The 17,136-nt window shown below is 34.6% G+C and overlaps 1 protein-coding gene across 2 annotated transcripts; it reads right to left on the reverse strand.

Annotated features, from left to right (window-relative positions):
- Nucleotides 1-379: 379 nt before the first annotated feature.
- On the reverse strand, nt 380-16,859 carry LOC126769953 (phosphatidylinositol 4,5-bisphosphate 3-kinase catalytic subunit delta isoform). 2 transcript variants are annotated; one of them, XM_050488989.1, is made up of 20 exons: nt 16,846-16,859; nt 16,322-16,575; nt 15,626-15,857; nt 15,183-15,412; nt 11,331-11,453; nt 10,975-11,098; nt 10,042-10,217; nt 9,289-9,507; nt 8,381-8,583; nt 7,609-7,800; nt 7,207-7,413; nt 6,678-6,821; nt 6,438-6,562; nt 6,019-6,163; nt 5,182-5,370; nt 4,428-4,570; nt 3,625-3,776; nt 2,358-2,534; nt 1,590-1,709; nt 380-1,310 (listed from the first exon to the last, which is right to left on the reverse strand). In XM_050488989.1, exons 2-20 carry the CDS (start codon nt 16,466-16,468, stop codon nt 1,188-1,190), a joined length of 3,171 nt encoding a protein of 1,056 aa, XP_050344946.1. In that variant the 5' UTR covers nt 16,469-16,575; nt 16,846-16,859; the 3' UTR covers nt 380-1,187. The 2 variants fall into 2 exon arrangements, with proteins under 2 accessions (XP_050344946.1, XP_050344945.1); XM_050488988.1 differs by lacking the exon at nt 16,846-16,859 and adding an exon at nt 16,748-16,840.
- Nucleotides 16,860-17,136: the final 277 nt, after the last annotated feature.

Here is a 17,136-nt window from a genome sequence, read left to right on the forward strand (position 1 = left end):
ACAGCCAATACGACCGTCGCAGCTCGATGCCCATATTATAATGAAACTATACTTCACGTGACCATATTTTTATATAAAGATATGCTATAGATGCACTATAAACCGTTATAATTATACTAAATGACGCTATTTATCTTTCAATTGAATAATTTTCAAGCTATGTAAATCTAATTTACCGCATATTAAGACCAAAAATGTGTATATAGTATATATACTTAGACAAATACAGATTATATATAATCACATTACATAATTATGTTAATTTATATCATTTCACAGTAGATAATTTTTATTTATTTATAGGTTTTTAGTGTAAAATAAATTAACGTGTAATGAAACGTTAATTTATTTAGATTTTGTTTTCATTTGTTTTATAATCTGTGCAGTTTTTTTTTAATTTGCAATTTAAATTCTTAATGACCAGTTTATTTAATGAATAATCACAAATATTGAAATAAATATGTCTTACAGATACAAAATACCACATTACGATGTCAAATTTCATAATTAAGTGATTATGTTACTATGTCATTATCCTAATATGCTAGAAAATTCGGTAACATTGTATCATACTCAACAATATTAGTTATAGATTTATCAACATGATTAAATTCGCATAAAATTACATCTACAATATTATAATAAAACCAAGCGAAATGCCTATATTGTGATATCCGATAATAAGCCTAATGCATATAGTCATAGAGTCCATTACGGTCACTGAAGTTTCTTTACGAGGCCCAAAATCAGACCTGACGCGCACTACAGGTCCTTGCAAATTGAACCTTAGCGTATAAGGAATGAGGCCCTTGTTTAATTAATCCTATTAACGGATTATTCGGTACAATTTTTGTATCTTTTACAGCTGTATTCCAAATTCAAATTTAACACGCACTTTTGTTCGAATAAAATTTCAACCATAGCATTTTCATTTCGATCGGTGGTGTTCGAATTTCGAATTAAATGTCATACACGCACTATTTAGTACAGTCTATCAAATCTGAAACTTTATTTAAAGAGTAAGATTCACTATTCAAGTTAATATGATGTTCAAATTTCGAATTAAGTGTCTCGCACAGTCATTTAAATTTGAACCTTAATTTATAATAAATAAGGCTCACTCTTTAAAGTGTTTGTGGCGTGTGTTTAGACGGCTGCCGTTTCAGCCGCCTACTGACGGGTCACTGTCAGTTGTTCTTGTCGAAGTTATGAAGCGCCCAGTTGAAGGAGGCTGTCCAAGAGTTCTTGACGGCTTCGATGAATTTCTGTCTAAAATGCTCCATCGCTTTCTCCTCGGATAGGTCCATTACCTTAAGAATACAATGTTTTTTTATAAACAATATGTATAATGTCATCATTATACATTTTTTTTTTAACTTTTGTAGAAAGTTATCTGTTAAGTTTAATCTTGAAACTGTATTTAACCAATACCACTCAACTGATGGAACCTCAATTTTAATCTATGGTATTTTTTTTAAACAAGTAGTAATTAAAAGCTTGCTTCACTAAAGTTTTCTGTTTTAATAGATAATATTTTTCTTTGTTTTATAATGTAATATACCCCAATAAAGTATTAAATACAAACTTACCAAAGTTTCTCTAAGGTACTGCAAATCCTTTTCCGAACTGAGTTCCGGCAAACCGGTGGAGATCATCATTGAAAACAGCGATAGGATGAGATGTCCGTGTTTTCGGAGGATTTTGAACGCCTAACAAATAAAAAAAAATTATATAAAAACAAAATCGGATGCGGTATGATATTTTTGAATTTATGGTACTACCAGAAAACACTGAACAAATAGTCTTAAATATTAAAATGTAATAACTATAATAGTACATATAAAGATATGTCTAAATCTGGAAAGCCAGATTCAATTAAAATTAATAATAAAAAATAATATAATAACTATAAATAAAATAAATTCATCGGACTATTTCGTCTCTAGTAAATTTTTACCGCTTTGTATACCATTCCCACGACCCGTAGGGGCGTAATGGGTAAACATTTTATAAGGTTGCTGAACCCCTCTCCGTTTTGCTTCAACTTATGGGTCGGAGTCTTGGAGTCTTGTCTATGATTAACTTCATCTATCAAACTATTTTGTCGCTAGGCAGACTGAAAAATGTGCCACGTGGTGGCAAACGGTCACTATTTCCCATAGACATTGGCATTATAATAAATATTAAACCATCCCTTACATAGCCCCTTATGTCTTTAGCTACACTGGCTCACTCACTCTTCAAACCACAACACAACAATACCGAGTATTGCTATTTGGCGGTAGTATATGTGATAGATGGGTGGACCTTCCCAGATATAGTCGGCACGATATACACACAGATAATACAAAGAGTACCGTCTCGCAAAGGTCGCGGAATATCTTGAAGTCCAGCTGCTCGTGCACGCCGCCCCGCTGCCCCTTGTTGATGACGTGGATAAAATCGTGCGTCAACACGAAGGGTACGCGCTCGCGTTTGAAGCCGTACTTCTGCTTAAAGTGCCCCAGGAAGTGCCCGAAGTCGATGTGGAACAGCTGCAACACACGAACGACAACATTGTTAACTAATGAAATATTTGGAATTTATCACCTTTTATTGGATCGCCAGATTTAGAATTGTTTTCTTTTTTATTAATGTTGTCTGTATGTGTATATACATACATACTTTTTATTCCAACGACTGAATAGACAAATAAACAACTTTGACTTTAAATTGACGCAATATCATTGTTCGAGATCTTGAATAATCTGGTATTAATATGTGTCGAGATGAATTATAATCACAAATGAAAATTCAGTGGTACTTGCCCGGGTTTGAATCTACGATCATCGGTCAAGATTCACGCGTTCTTACCACTGGGCCATCTCGTGCTTTACGGTGAAGAAAAACATCGTGAGGAAACCTACATATGTCTAATTTCACTGAAATTCTGCCACATGTGTATTCCACCAACCCGCACTGGAGCAGCGTGGTGGAATAAGCCCCAAATCTTCTCCTCAAAAAAGGGAGAGGAGGCCTTTAGCCCAGCAGTGGGACATTCACAGGCTGTTACTGTAATATGTGTCGCCTCACATGTGGTCAAATCAACCTTAAATTGAAGCGGCGCCGCGCTCGCCTCATGTAATTGCTTTACTACTACCGAATGACTTACTTACAACTACACAATATTAAAAATGGCAAAGCGTTTTGATGTTATTTGTAAAAATAGAACAATCACTATAAATATTAAGACAAGTGTCGTTTTTTAGCGAGTCAATTAGCAATTTAATTGCAATATTTATTTTTAAACATTTTTTAAACTTATTTATTGCGGGCAATTTAACATTCCAAAGTCATTAAAATAGTGATGCGTATAGTGTACCGAAATTTTATCTTTATATTAAATGTATAATTGAAATGATGAAAGATACTACTTTTTTATTCATAGATTAGAATAAGGTTTAAGGTCGAATGTATGTCTATTCGTGAATATTTCTATCAGCTGGTATAATATGATGAGAACATGATGAAACTTTCTCTGATTCTAAAACAATTTCATCTGACGCATCTGAATGTTTGATACAGTTTTTATTAAACGGTTGAGCCATTTCGGTTGTATTAATTCATCGTAGGAAAGTCAGGTACCTGTCCGCTCTTCTTGACCATGATGTTGTCGGGGTGCCTGTCAGCGATGCCCAGCACGTAAGTCGCCACGCAGTATCCCGCACAACTCATGGTGAACTCCTCCACCGCCTTGTTGAACGACTCGTCACTGGGGTTCTGCTTGCGGAGCCATTCTGTAATAAGAATAGTGTGCTACAATTAATCCGATCGAAGACTCAATATGCCTGAATCATCTGAACATACGACCGGAGGTTACATTATATATCGGCAGAACAGCAAAAATTTTTAAGGAATAATACTCATTTTGTTCTTTATAAGTTCATCAATTACGATGAAAAATTAACGTCACATTAATAATGTTATATATCAACAAAATACATAGCTTGTTTTTCAAGTAATTTATTACTTAACATAAGCACGCGCACGTGTTACACGCCGTATAAATACGGTTGAACTAAGCGCGCGCGGCACATTGTCGCTTGAACTGTTGAACAGTGCAGACCTCTCTGGAAAGTCGTTACGCTCTTAGGTTTGAAAATACTTGTGAAGTATTCTTTTGAAAAAAAAAAAAGATCATGAAGATTTTATCAGCATGGATGACGTCACTGATATCTTTTATATATATGAATAACTGACCGACTGACAAATTAACAAACAGCGTAATCTACTGGTGCTAGCACCATAATAGTTTGCATGAAACCCTTTGGAGAAAGAGCTATGGAAATCTCACAGAATTCTTCATCTAAATAGACTAAACTAGAGTAATATACTTTGTCTGTGCTGTTTAAATGATTTAACCTAGCCGAGTGGAGTTAGACACTCACGGATCAGGTTGCCCCTGGAAATGGTGGAAGCTGCATTGAAGAGCGCGCTCTGCTTCTGTATGTTGGCGACCGTCTCCGCCTCGTCCACCACCTCGATCATACCCACTGCATACTCCATCGAGATGCAGTTGTACGGATTCAGTCTGGAAACATTAACAGCTCATATAGTGAATTTAAAAAAATGTATGCCTGGACAAGACAAAATCGATATTCGATAGTTCCAAAATGTACAAGAATGCCAGAAAGAAAGAAAATGCTTGAAATGGATTACAAATTAGCCCATAGCAAAAAAGTATTGAACACATTTGTATCTTGTCTATGCGATCCAATGCATACAAATTATATATATGCGATACAAATCTTATATAGTGTATTTATTTATTTATATATTTATTTGGTTCTCCAACAGTTGTATATAAGACACATTCAAATCATTTTACATTAACTTTACAGGAGAACACACCATTTACAAACACAATTACAAAATATACAAATCAAAAATAGAATAAAAACAGAAAATAAAAATATTTAAATAAAGAACAAAAAACAAAAACAGAAACAAAAGGTAGTAACTAATTATATTTTTCAATAAATTAACAGTTTATACTAAAAAAATAAATAAACAAGTTTGACATTGAATTGATTGATAACGACTTCTTTGGTCTAGATCAAAATAATCTATGGTAGTAATGATCAATTAGAAAAAAAAATATTGCCAATGAACTACTTTTAGATGTTAATAAGATAAAATTACCTAAAATCATATCCTGCATTCTTCCACAGCCTGTCCATGATCCTCAACATTTGCAGCGTGAACATGTCCTGTCGGAGATCATCTCCAATCTTTAATATAATGCGAACGTCGGACCCCGTCGGATCGACGTTTTCGAACTCAAGAAGGAGGGGACGCATCTTGCTGTCCATGACTCGACATCTTTCAGGTCTAAAACAAATAAGTTCATCAGTATTTATTAAAATTATCATAAGTATTTATTTTTTATTCATTCATAGTCTCATAAAGAGAGCGTCACCTAATGAGAAGTGGTCACCACCGTCCATAGACATTAGCAATGTAAGAACTCCTTACTTCACCAATAGGCCACCGACCTTGGGAACTCGGATGTTATGTCACTTGTGCCTGAAGTTACACTGGCTCACTCACCCTTCAAACCGGAATGCAACAATCGTAAAAAAAGCCGAGATGGCCCAGTGATAAGAACGCGTGAATCTTAACCGATTATCGTTAAGCCTGCATGTGTCTAATTTCACTGAAATTCTGCCACATGTGTATTGTAAACTGGATGCGGAAGGCGGAGGTCAGGGAGCTTTGGCGCACCTTGGGAGAGGCCTATGTTCAGCAGTGGACAATGATTGGCTGTTGATGATGATGATGATGTGTATTCCACCAACCCGAATTGGAGCAGAAGAAGCTCCATACCTTCTCCTCAAAAAAGGAGAGGAGGCCTTAGCCCAGCAGTGGGACATTCACAGGCTGTTACTTTAAGTATTGCTACTTGGCGGGAGATGAGCGAAGAGTCGTTTAGTGTTATGTGAGTATAAAGTATGTTCCGACGAGTCGGAGGCGACGCACTTGATGCGCTTGCAGACGAGGCTGGGCGTGAGCGGCGACACGAAGTCGCAGAGCGTCTCGACGCAGTGCTGCTCCTGCAGGTGTTGCTGCAGCGCCGCGCGCGCCTTCGAGATCTCCTTCTTCTTGCGCACGCACTGGCTGGCCCCTGGGCGGACACGACTCTTACTATCATATAACACTTCGTAACTAACTACCCCTTTGTTTTTCGTGTGATTGACTAAATGTGTAGCCATTTCAATTTAATGTCGATGTAAAGTAAGCGAAATCGGAACATTTAATTTTATAAAAAGTTTCGCATCTAGTGCTAACTAAGAAATAATTAAAGTAACTACCCAGTTTACTTTTTTGTCCAGTTTACGTTTATTATATTTTTGTTTAAATCAAAGCAATGTAATTGTTTCAAATTCTTCTTTACTCACATTTGAGCTTATCCAGGCAGGTGATCTGCCGCATGAGGCTGTTGATGTGGTCTTGACAGCCGCGACAGTACGCTTCCAACACTAAACCGAAGCGCACCGACACCGACGGCACGTGCATCTCAGATCTGAGGACGTGAATACGCCAAAAAAGTATTAAGTATTTTATAACTATATATTTCTTTGTATATGTATGTAACACTTAAGGCATTTTAATTTTAGACATGCTTGCATTTATTTTACCTTAAATGCCAGAAGAGGTAATGTCCGATGGTCATGTTATTGAAAGCTCGTTGCAATAGAAACACGGCCAGGTCGCACATTAGATACGACTCATGTTTTAAAGCTTGGACCAGTTGCAATAGATAAAGCAGGAGATCTTCATCACTGTAATAAAGTAAATATTATAAGATAATTATTCTTAAACATTTAAATGTCGACGCAAATATTTTAGGCTCAAATAAAAAAACTATAATGCAACATCGTCATGATAACGCTACTACTAATTTTCCGACGTGAAAATTGCTTCCGATCAAAGGCCGAGCAAAAAGAGGTATATCTCAAGATTCAAGGCAATATTTGTCCGTCGTTCAATAGCATCAGCATAGCGTCTCGGCAACTCCTCTAGTGGCAGACAACCAACCCACCAGGAAAAGCACTTCCAAGCAATATGAGGTGGGCAGGATATTTTTGCTTTGTCATACAACACTCGACACCTTAAAATAAAGGCAGCGGATGACGATGGTCTGTGGTGTGTCGTGTGATGGTCGACCTGATCTTGGCGAGGCACTCGACGGCGAACCCGCGCACGGCGGCGTCGGCGTAGGCGTAGTCCAGCAGCTCCAGCGCCGACTCCACGCGCAGCATGGGCCACGACGCCAGCGAGCGCGCCACCAGCGCCGCCTCCGAGCGCTCCGTCCACTCCACGCAGGACAGCAGCTTGGGCAGCAGCTCCGGGGCCAGCGCGCGGAAGTACTCCCTGGGGGTTATAACGTAGTTTTGTCAGGCATAAAAATTGAGGAAAGATTTAGTGTTTTTATAATAAACTATTTTGAAATTATTAATTCTAATCGCATTTTTGTAACCAAAAGATGAAGCGATAAATTATTAGATCCGGCTCTTACTCGCACGCGTAAGCTGGTACTGAGCACAAATATTATATATTAGTTCCTACCTTGACGCCCAAATATCTTTTTTCTCCTGTTCGTGCATTTCATACATGGGATCCTTTTCAGCGGTCGCTCGAAGTTTCTCGAAGTCCTCGCTCAGTCGCGCCATCACGTCTGGGGAATTGTTCTCTAGTTGATCCGCGTACGCTTTGACTGCCTCTTGCTTAGGAAATAATATTGGGTATTGACAGTCGTAGCTGGAAAACAAATATTGCCCATGAATCATATAACTTTTTATTCATTAACAAAATTACCAAACCAGACATAAAAGACATCCTATTACAAACTATCGAACAAAATCTTTTAAAATTCCTCTTATATTATTAATTTACTTATGTTATTTAATTATACTTAGTTACTCTTATACTTCGTTGCCCAATACTCCTAATATCACATGAGTGAGTGAGCCAGTGTAATTACAGGCACAAGGGACATAAAATCTTAGTTCCCAAGGTTGGTGGCGCATTGGCTATAAGCGATGGTTGACATTTCTTACAAAGCCAAAGTCTAAGGGCGTTTGGTGACCACTTACCATCAGGTGGCCCATATGCTCGTCCACCTTCCTATTCTATAAAAAAAAAAAAATCTATATACCCAATAAATATACTAAATTATGGGGCAGCTATTATCACTAAAGTGTGTTTGCCTGTTTGTTTGTTACATTTTCTCTACTAAACCAACCATTATTGTGCATACACGTTGTCAAGGGTACAGAAAATGACATAGGGTACCTTACAAATGGTACGTAATTGTTAGCATATTCCACCTTCCACTCACTTAGAGAAGCGTACTTGGAGAGCAGCACAGGAATCGATGTTGGGGTTGGAGACCACAGTACCCAGCGGATGTGACAATAGGTCGTCCCCCTGCGTCTCGTCGGCGACGTGTGTCCACATGAACAGGGTCACTCCATCCGTGCGGAGTTGTTCCTTGTAGTCGAAAATCATTGTGTTCGCCCAAGCCAACCTATTTATAGCGTCCTGGAAAAATAAATTTTTGATTGGCATTATTTTTATAAAAAAAGTAAAAAGGGAGTCGAATAGACTCATTGATGGTAAGTGGTCACCATTGCCATCGACATTGTCAATGTTAGAAATTTCAATCAAACCCGTACATAATCATTGGGCCATCGGCCTGGGGAACTAAGATGTTATGTCCCTTGTGCCTGTAGTTAAATTGATTCCTACTACTTACATTTAGCGATTAATACATTTGACAGTTATCTTACAACTATCAAGAAATTATTTGTTTATGTTGACGTAACACCTATGACTTGAGGCGACATCTACATCAATAAAACTGACCCAACAGAATGTCATGGCTCGAGCATGCTCATATAGTCGGTAGGACGATATTGATGAAAATTTAAAGATAGACAGCGTTGCTTTACATTTAATTTCTTAAACAATCCTGTCTTCTTCTTTCGAATGTCAAATCAATAAAAATAGAAAGTGAGAAATCTGTGTTCAACTAAGTAGCTAAGCAACGTTTATATGTAAAGCAGTTAATTGTCAATAATGAATATCATAAGCACTTTCATTGGTAACAAAGTGTAACTAAAGGATTTCTCACTTGATGATTTTGATATTTGACTATAAAATTAAAAACGAAACGCCCCTTTTTTTGAAATAAATACTTAAATAAAATATTTTATTAAAAAGTTCTCTTTAATTATACGTGTTTACCTTATTAGCGTCCTTCCCTCTTCTTTTATTCTTGGCTTTGGATATCTCATATATGACAAAGCAGAGTCTCGCCATGCGTGGAACGTTACAAACTTTTATCGGGAACTGAAGTTCTTCATCCCACTGCGCTTCACCCTCTTTCGAAACAACTGCTAATCGAGTCTTCTGCGGCTCGCACAAGGACTTCCCACCATGATAGATACCGGCTTGGCAAACCACCTTTAAAATAAAAACATATGTACTTAACCTCTTCTGGATCCTAAAACTAGATCAAATAGTAATATATCTAGTCTATATTTATATCTATCAAGTGGGATCTAAATCAACTGGGACTTCATTTTTAATACTTTCACATATTTTTAATAGATTTGTAAATGATTATTATCAAAACAGTAATAATAACCATTGATGATATTTATAAAATTGTTTTTTTTTTCAAAGTACTGAAGTACTGTCAAGATGACAGCCAGATAATGTAAATCTTAACCAGATTACGGGTTCCTGCATGTATCGGAGGGTAAATTTCTCCATACAATTATCTATCAACTCGCATTAGAACAGCCCGCTGGTATAAATTCAAAGCCTTCTCTTCCAAAAGCCTTAGCCCAGCAGTAGAACATTAAGAGGCATTTACTTTAAATTACTTAAATTTTAACTTCCATATTTTCAGACAAAGAAACCGTCTGAGGAATTATTAACATAGAACAAAGTCATCAAAATATTTTATAATTTATTTATTAATTAATATATTACCTCAACGAGTCTGCCAGGATCAACGTTGAGTCCACCAACAGTTTGCACCATACATGAATAATTTCTCTCGATCTTCCACGATGACTCGAAGTTCTTCTTTTTCCTTATCGTGTTTGATTGTTCTGAAGCGAGTCGTCTTCTCTCGGACAGTGAATAATATTGAAACTCACACGCAACTGCAAAGATATAATTATACAGTCAGTAAATCAGTTAAACTTGTAACATTACATTAGAATTACATAGTGAATCCCTAGTTTGTGTTCATTGTGGACATTATTTCATATGAAAATATAATTTTAGACGTTAATTTTGTAGCCTAAAAATGTATATTGTTCATACTTCCATTTACGGACGGCTAGCGACATCTCGGGTCGATATACTCAACCAAACACAACGTCATACCTTTTATCGGCCGCGATTGGTTAATTTCACTATTGTACCCGCACCCCTTCTCCTTGATGTCTGTACATTCGTTTTCAAGATTACATGCAATTTGAATTAAGAGCCTAACGCATCTTTTTCCAAACTCATCATCTTTCAATCATCATCTTGGGTTATTCAACCCATCATTAATACCGCTACATATATCATACAAGCATTTATGCAAGGACAACAAGCTTTTAAAAAATCATTTTTATCTTTTCGCTTCTTTTATACAATAGATAATCGGACGTACAAATGGGCCATTTGACGGTAAATGATCACAATCACCGATAGACATTGGTGCTCTATGAAATACTAACCGTCCCTTGCATCACAAATGCGCGTCCCAACCTTAGGAACTAAGATGTTATATTCCTTGTGCCTGTAGTTACACTGGCTTACTCACCCTTCAAGCGGAACACAACAATACCAAGTATTGCTTTTTGGCGATTGAATATACGATGAGTGGCGGTATCTTAAAACATTTGGTTTTTCTATTGCATAACTCACCGGCTATTTTATCCATACTGACAGTCATGACTTGAGGGACGCCATCTCGTGATAGCATCTCTTGTATATAAAGGAACTGTATGAGGGGGTGGTCGCCCAGCAGGTACTCTTCCCGCCCGCAGACCTACCATAAAACGTACCACAATTAACATTTATAAATCAATATAAAGTTAAAATATACAATAAATGTATTATTTTTTTTTTTTCATTTTAAAAAGGTAGAATATTTTAAAAAGCCTTTGTTTCTATTCAAAAATTTAAACCATTAATATATATAGTAATTAAACATTTTCAATGAAATTATTAATTCAAATAAACATACATCAACACCCTGAAACTATCGGAACCTTCCTCACCTTGAGCACATAGTTACGAGGATGTTCTCCGCGCATGTTCAGTGAGTTCGCCTTTTTTCTTAGTATTGTTTCTATATGCTGCTGCGGCGTTAAGCCAACTGGCACATTTGATGTAAAGGAAAACTGCAATAAATAATTTATGTTATATGTTACGAATCGGCTAGATTTGAATTCAATAATTCTCAGGTCAATCACTCCCAAGTTTTTATGCTAGTAAACTCTGAGACACTTCTCTCAATGTCAAGTTAGATGAATATGCTGCTTCCTTTAACAAGTAGTATATATATATGCTACATTTTTAATTCAGTTATTTATTAATTTCGAAAATCGATATAGAATATGCAGTATTATTATGTATTATAAACCAATTTTAGTCGATTTAATTCATAAAAAAAATCATTCAAAGCTCCCAATCTACATCAGACCTCCTTAGAAAATATCTCTATTTTTAAACAACACTGGCTTTGAACAATTTATATTATGTCATACGTCAATGTATACATTGCTAGGCTATGTAAAAATAGTGTCACCTAATTTATAAACAGTTCCAAACTTCGTAAATTTAATAAAAATCTCTTTACATCTCGATTATATTTAATTAAACGCATTTGTATATCGTTATAAGAAAAAATGCTTAAATCACATTATAAACTCCAGCCCGATGTAGGAGTTGAGCAGGAGTTAGAAGAATCTTTACATTTAGAAAATTTAAGCGAGGCCGTGGCAGAAGAAGAGCAAAAAGAAGAAGTTCCGCCTGCATTTGTAAGCCCAGAGAGGAAGCTCAATCGGTCCGAGATAAGCGTTCGACTGAGTCTGCTCGGCAAAACAGCTGAAGGCGATGGGTAGTTCCTAAGTTTTCTAACTTTTCAAATTTTTAATACTAGAAGTTTTTATAAAATTAAAAAAATATATTCAATCATTAGCCTACTCTATATATTTATATTTGTGGACGTATAATTAGTATATAAATCACATTATATATCATTATGTTTTTTTTAATTGTGATGTTGCTTTTGTATGACTATACTCCTTCTTTTTTTGTCTATTTCATTCATACCTTTTGGGATTCGGATACGCTAGAAGAAATTATTTGTCGATTATTCTGTTTTCTTTTGAAAAAAATATATCGTAACTTATATATGACAACGATCGTATTTACCAGACGTTGCGACAATGTTGGGCTTGTCTTGGCCACGTCGACGCGTCAAGCGGTCAAACGCTTACAAAACCCAAATATAATTTATCAAACGGTTAAAATACATCACGAAAGTTTAAAGCGTAAACTTTATTTATAATTTTACAGATACACATATCTAAAGGCGGTTTGTACTGGAATGAGTTTAACAAATATCACAGCGATCAAATCGTTCCAACATTTACAATTCGTTGACGTTTCCAACAATTATTTGACTTTAGAAAACTTACAAGTTGTCACGGAACTACCATTTCTACTTCTAATTCATGCTGATAAGAATCTTCTAAGCTCGGCCGGTTTAAAAAAGATGAAATACATGCAAGTGATCATTATGAACGATAATAAAATAACTACAGTGCGTGACGTTTATCAACCAGAGTTGTCCACATTAGAAGTCGGCTACAATAAAATTAGAAAAGTCGAACTCGATAAAATGCCTAATTTAAAATGTTTAGATTTCCGATACAATTTAATTGAAGATATTTCGAATTTTAATTTTCCAAACTTAGACAGTTTATATTTAGCTGGAAACAAAATTACAAGTTTAGTTGGTATCGAAAAATTGTTGAATTTGAGAGTTTTGCACGTGAGGAATAATCCAATAAGAGTCTTAAACGGATTCGACTCAAAGTTAAAGAAATTACAATACGTAAATTTGCGAAACTGCAAAGTCTCGACTTTAAAACAAATAAAGAAGTTACGGGTTAGTCATCAATCTCACTAAAAATTTATAACTGGATATATAAATTAAAAGTTATGTATATTGATTGATTTTATTGATATCCGATTTTATTTATCTTATAACTTGGGAATTAAGATCTTATGTTCCTTGTGCCTGAAGTTACAATAGCTCACTACGTAAACCGGAACGCAATAATACTAAATATTGATGTATAGCGGTAGAATATCTGATGAGTGTTTACGTACCCAGACGGGCTTGCACAAAGCCCTACCAGTCAGTAATATAATTTTTGCGGTCTTTAATTAGATGAGATATAAGATTTGATTCTGATTAACGAAACGCAGGCTAAAATATAAGCAACACTGGTGTGATTTGCCATTTCACATAGGCCGAAATTTTTCTTTCGACAGGTATTACACTCACTGGAAACTCTTATCGTAAGAGGTTGTCCTTACATGGGTGGAATAGGAGAAGAGGACGCAGAAGTCGCTGTCGAAGAAGAAGACGAACAATTAAGAATTGAAGTCCTTGCTTCACTTCCAAAGCTTAAGAGGCTTAATAAAGGAGCCGTTACACCAGAAGAGAGGTAAATGATAAAATACATTTAAAGGATTTTCAAGCTACTATGTATGACAACTGGAAAATTCCTTATGTCCAATTACTGAAAACTTTTTAAATAGCTTTATTTTTAAAGTCCTTTAGAGCCTTTCTAAATATAATTGTTTAAAACAGGACCGAAGCTAAAGAGCTTATGAAGCAATGGATAGAAGATGGTGAGAATAATGAAGAAGAAATGATGGAAGAACAGCATGATGACGAAGAAGAATCTAATGTTGACTAACTTTACTTAATTATAAACGATTTCATAGATTATAGAATTTATAGAGCTTTATTTGATATTAGAATCTTTTATTTTATATAAATAATAATTTATAAATGTATGTCTTCTAATAAACTATTTTAACAAAATAGAGAACATTAGACCAGTTAATAATTTGTTACAAATATTCCTATGACAGTATTTATTAAATCACGGTAACAAATTGTTTTCAATATAGTGATATTCAAGCAATTTTACTCTTTCTAATAAGTGCAGCTTTATTCAAATGAATAATTTTATGTATTTCTTTTTATCCAAACCTTTTGTAATAGAAATTTGCCCTCTATTGCAAGATCTTCTATTAAGGTATTGTATAGACCATTCCAATCCTTAGTAGACCTAAACAAGCCTTGAAATTTACATACGCTATGCTTTGCTATATTATGCACTACAAACAGTACTTTATCAATATATGTTTGTTTATAAGACAACACTATTCCACTTAAATACTTATATCCACTTTAATTTTACTTCCACAGAACTGATAACAACTTTGCCGACATTCAGAACAATTTTTCCATAACTACATAATTAATTACTATGAATATTTTACTCCTGTGATCAGGAGAGGCTATAATTGTCTAGGTTGCCTAGATATTTATTGAATTTAAAAAGGTTTTATTGGACAAACAATATCAATATCACTGATAGCTTTTTGAGAATGTGTAGCGAGGCTGTAAAACAGTGTTTCCACCGGGATGTGTTGTGCGAGGATATTTAGCAGGCTTGTTTCTAATTCAATTATATTTTTTCGCATTCATATATATAATACGTATATTCTGTATAAATATTTCTGTTAATATATTATTTTGGTGTTATTTGATTACATAAATTCCTCATAAGTTTTCCTTCCAACTTTCCTCACAAGCACTTTTCTTAATATAATGTCAGTTTTCGGTTTAACAGTTTCTGTTAAATATGAAATATCTTATAAAATACATAATACATTTCAAAAAATGCTTTCTCAGAGTCGATTTAAAAAACAATGAGCTTTCAAAGTCAGAAATGTACATTATTATAAATGTATTTTAAAAAAACAATAAACTTTACTTACCTGCTCTCGTTATAATATTAGTTTGATATAAAATCTCTTACCTCTGTGTTTGCTACTTTAGTGACGAGTATAAAACAGTTATTATTAAGGTGGCTAATTAAGGTGGTGGGAACGGTAGGATGATCAGCTAATCTCGGTGGACAATGATATCTTAATCTTTCTAATTGTGTACTCTGAGCTCTTTTTATTAGACTCTCCTCAGCTAAATATCTCATTCGCATCCGAAAGTCATTGACTTCCGAACTTCTTAAACTATCAAATTCATTTAAACCTGAAATAAATTTGTAAACATGATACAAAAACAAAGTGTACACAGTAATTTTTTAATTTTTAAATATGAAGCAAAAATGTTTATATTTTAGTGATTTTTATGGTTATTCCTAAATTTAGGATATTTTAACTATATATTATAAAACAAACGAAACACAAAAGGCATAGTTGAGTGTCAATAACTTTAGAAAAATTAAGTTTTAAATTATCATACCTTTTCCAATTAAATGACTGATCTGTGTATTCAATAAATGTTCCCCAGGCCTCTTAATGGATCGCTCAATTATCATGAGCACCCCAAACACAGGCCTAATATCACGGACCCTTTTATTTTCATCGTCTACCTCTTCTGGAACCGCTAAGGAATTTATGAATTGGAATACATAGCCAGACATCTCATGCAACATCCCAAATAGAGGCTGCTTCCCTGCCAAATCCCATAGCTCCTGAAAATTTATTTTATTTATACATATTTTTCTCCTATGTAATAATTTTATTTTGTGAATAGAATATAAAATATTGTTAATGTTTAACAAAGAAAATATATTCGTAAAAATGCAATAATAAAAATCATATTTGTTGTTTATTTAAATGTGTTAAATAAACAATATCAGTTTTTATTTAAGAATTTGAAATTAAAGAATTTAAAAACAACATGTATTTAATAATACTTTATTGCCAAATCTCAATCAAATTTATTTCCTTAAGAGCTTTTGCATCTAACACATTAGTTGCAGCCATAATTAACATGATAATAGGAAAACAAAGTTTATGATCTACTTTCTAAATATTAAAAGTCAAGTTATCTCTGTACACATTACACAATAGTTTGACCTAGTTCTCTGGAGCAAAGGAAACAATGTGTTGACATGCATCATGAGTCATGTTGATCAAATCTACAACCACTAACCTCCTTAATATCTTGAAGAGTTGCATCCCAACTGACTGTCACAGGAAGGTATATAGAATTTGGCATCAGGCATGTCAACTCCACATAATCAGACGGCGTGGCCGTCCAATAATCCCACGTATATGGGCAACTCGGTGCGGGAACCATTGTTTTGGTAATATTTTACCAGTTCACACAAATATTGTTGAGGTATACAACATCTTAGCACTTTCACTGATAAACGACTCACATAGCAACCGCCTTGTTATTATTAACTGAAAATTTTATGCGGTAAACATTAGTCATTTAAATTATAACTATGATGTTGAATCATAGCATTTCCTGGTATTTTGATTAGGGGACAAATCGCCATTCGAAAAGAAACTGTCAATGATATTACACAAACAACATCGATTAAAATGTCGTAAACACTCTTTCACTCATTACCTCTTTATTAAATGTTTACATAATTTATAATATGACACGATCCAATAAAATCACTCAAATATGTTTCTGAGAAATTGTAAATAAAGATTAAAGATTACGTGCAACATCTACGGCAGGTACTTATTGTGAAAAAAGTTGAATGAATTGCTTATGGTAACAAACAAATATTTTCTTCAGAATCTGTTATTGACCGCTAATGCTATCTCTACACGTTTATCTTTTTGACGTAAATAATGTAATACTCTGAGTTCTCGCTATAACTGTTATTATCGATATGAGTAAATTAATAAATAATATTGTCTTGGTAAATATGGATTAGTCTAGATTATAAAATAATAACTTAATCAAAAAATAAATTTTCATGGAATGATCAATTTTATTTTATATTT

The sequence above is a fragment of the Nymphalis io genome, chromosome 8 (genome assembly GCF_905147045.1).
Source record: "Nymphalis io chromosome 8, ilAglIoxx1.1, whole genome shotgun sequence".
Lineage (NCBI taxonomy): Eukaryota > Metazoa > Arthropoda > Insecta > Lepidoptera > Nymphalidae > Nymphalis > Nymphalis io.

Coding starts and splice junctions, on each gene's coding strand:
- LOC126769953 (XM_050488989.1), bottom strand. CDS start 16,468: ATGGTTCCCGCACCGAGTTGCCCATATACGTGGGATTATTGGACGGCC. Junction 11,099..11,330: donor CTCGTAACTATGTGCTCAAG/GTGAGGAAGGTT, acceptor GTTTTATGGTAG/GTCTGCGGGCGGGAAGAGTA. Junction 7,414..7,608: donor AAAGATATTTGGGCGTCAAG/GTAGGAACTAAT, acceptor TATAACCCCCAG/GGAGTACTTCCGCGCGCTGG.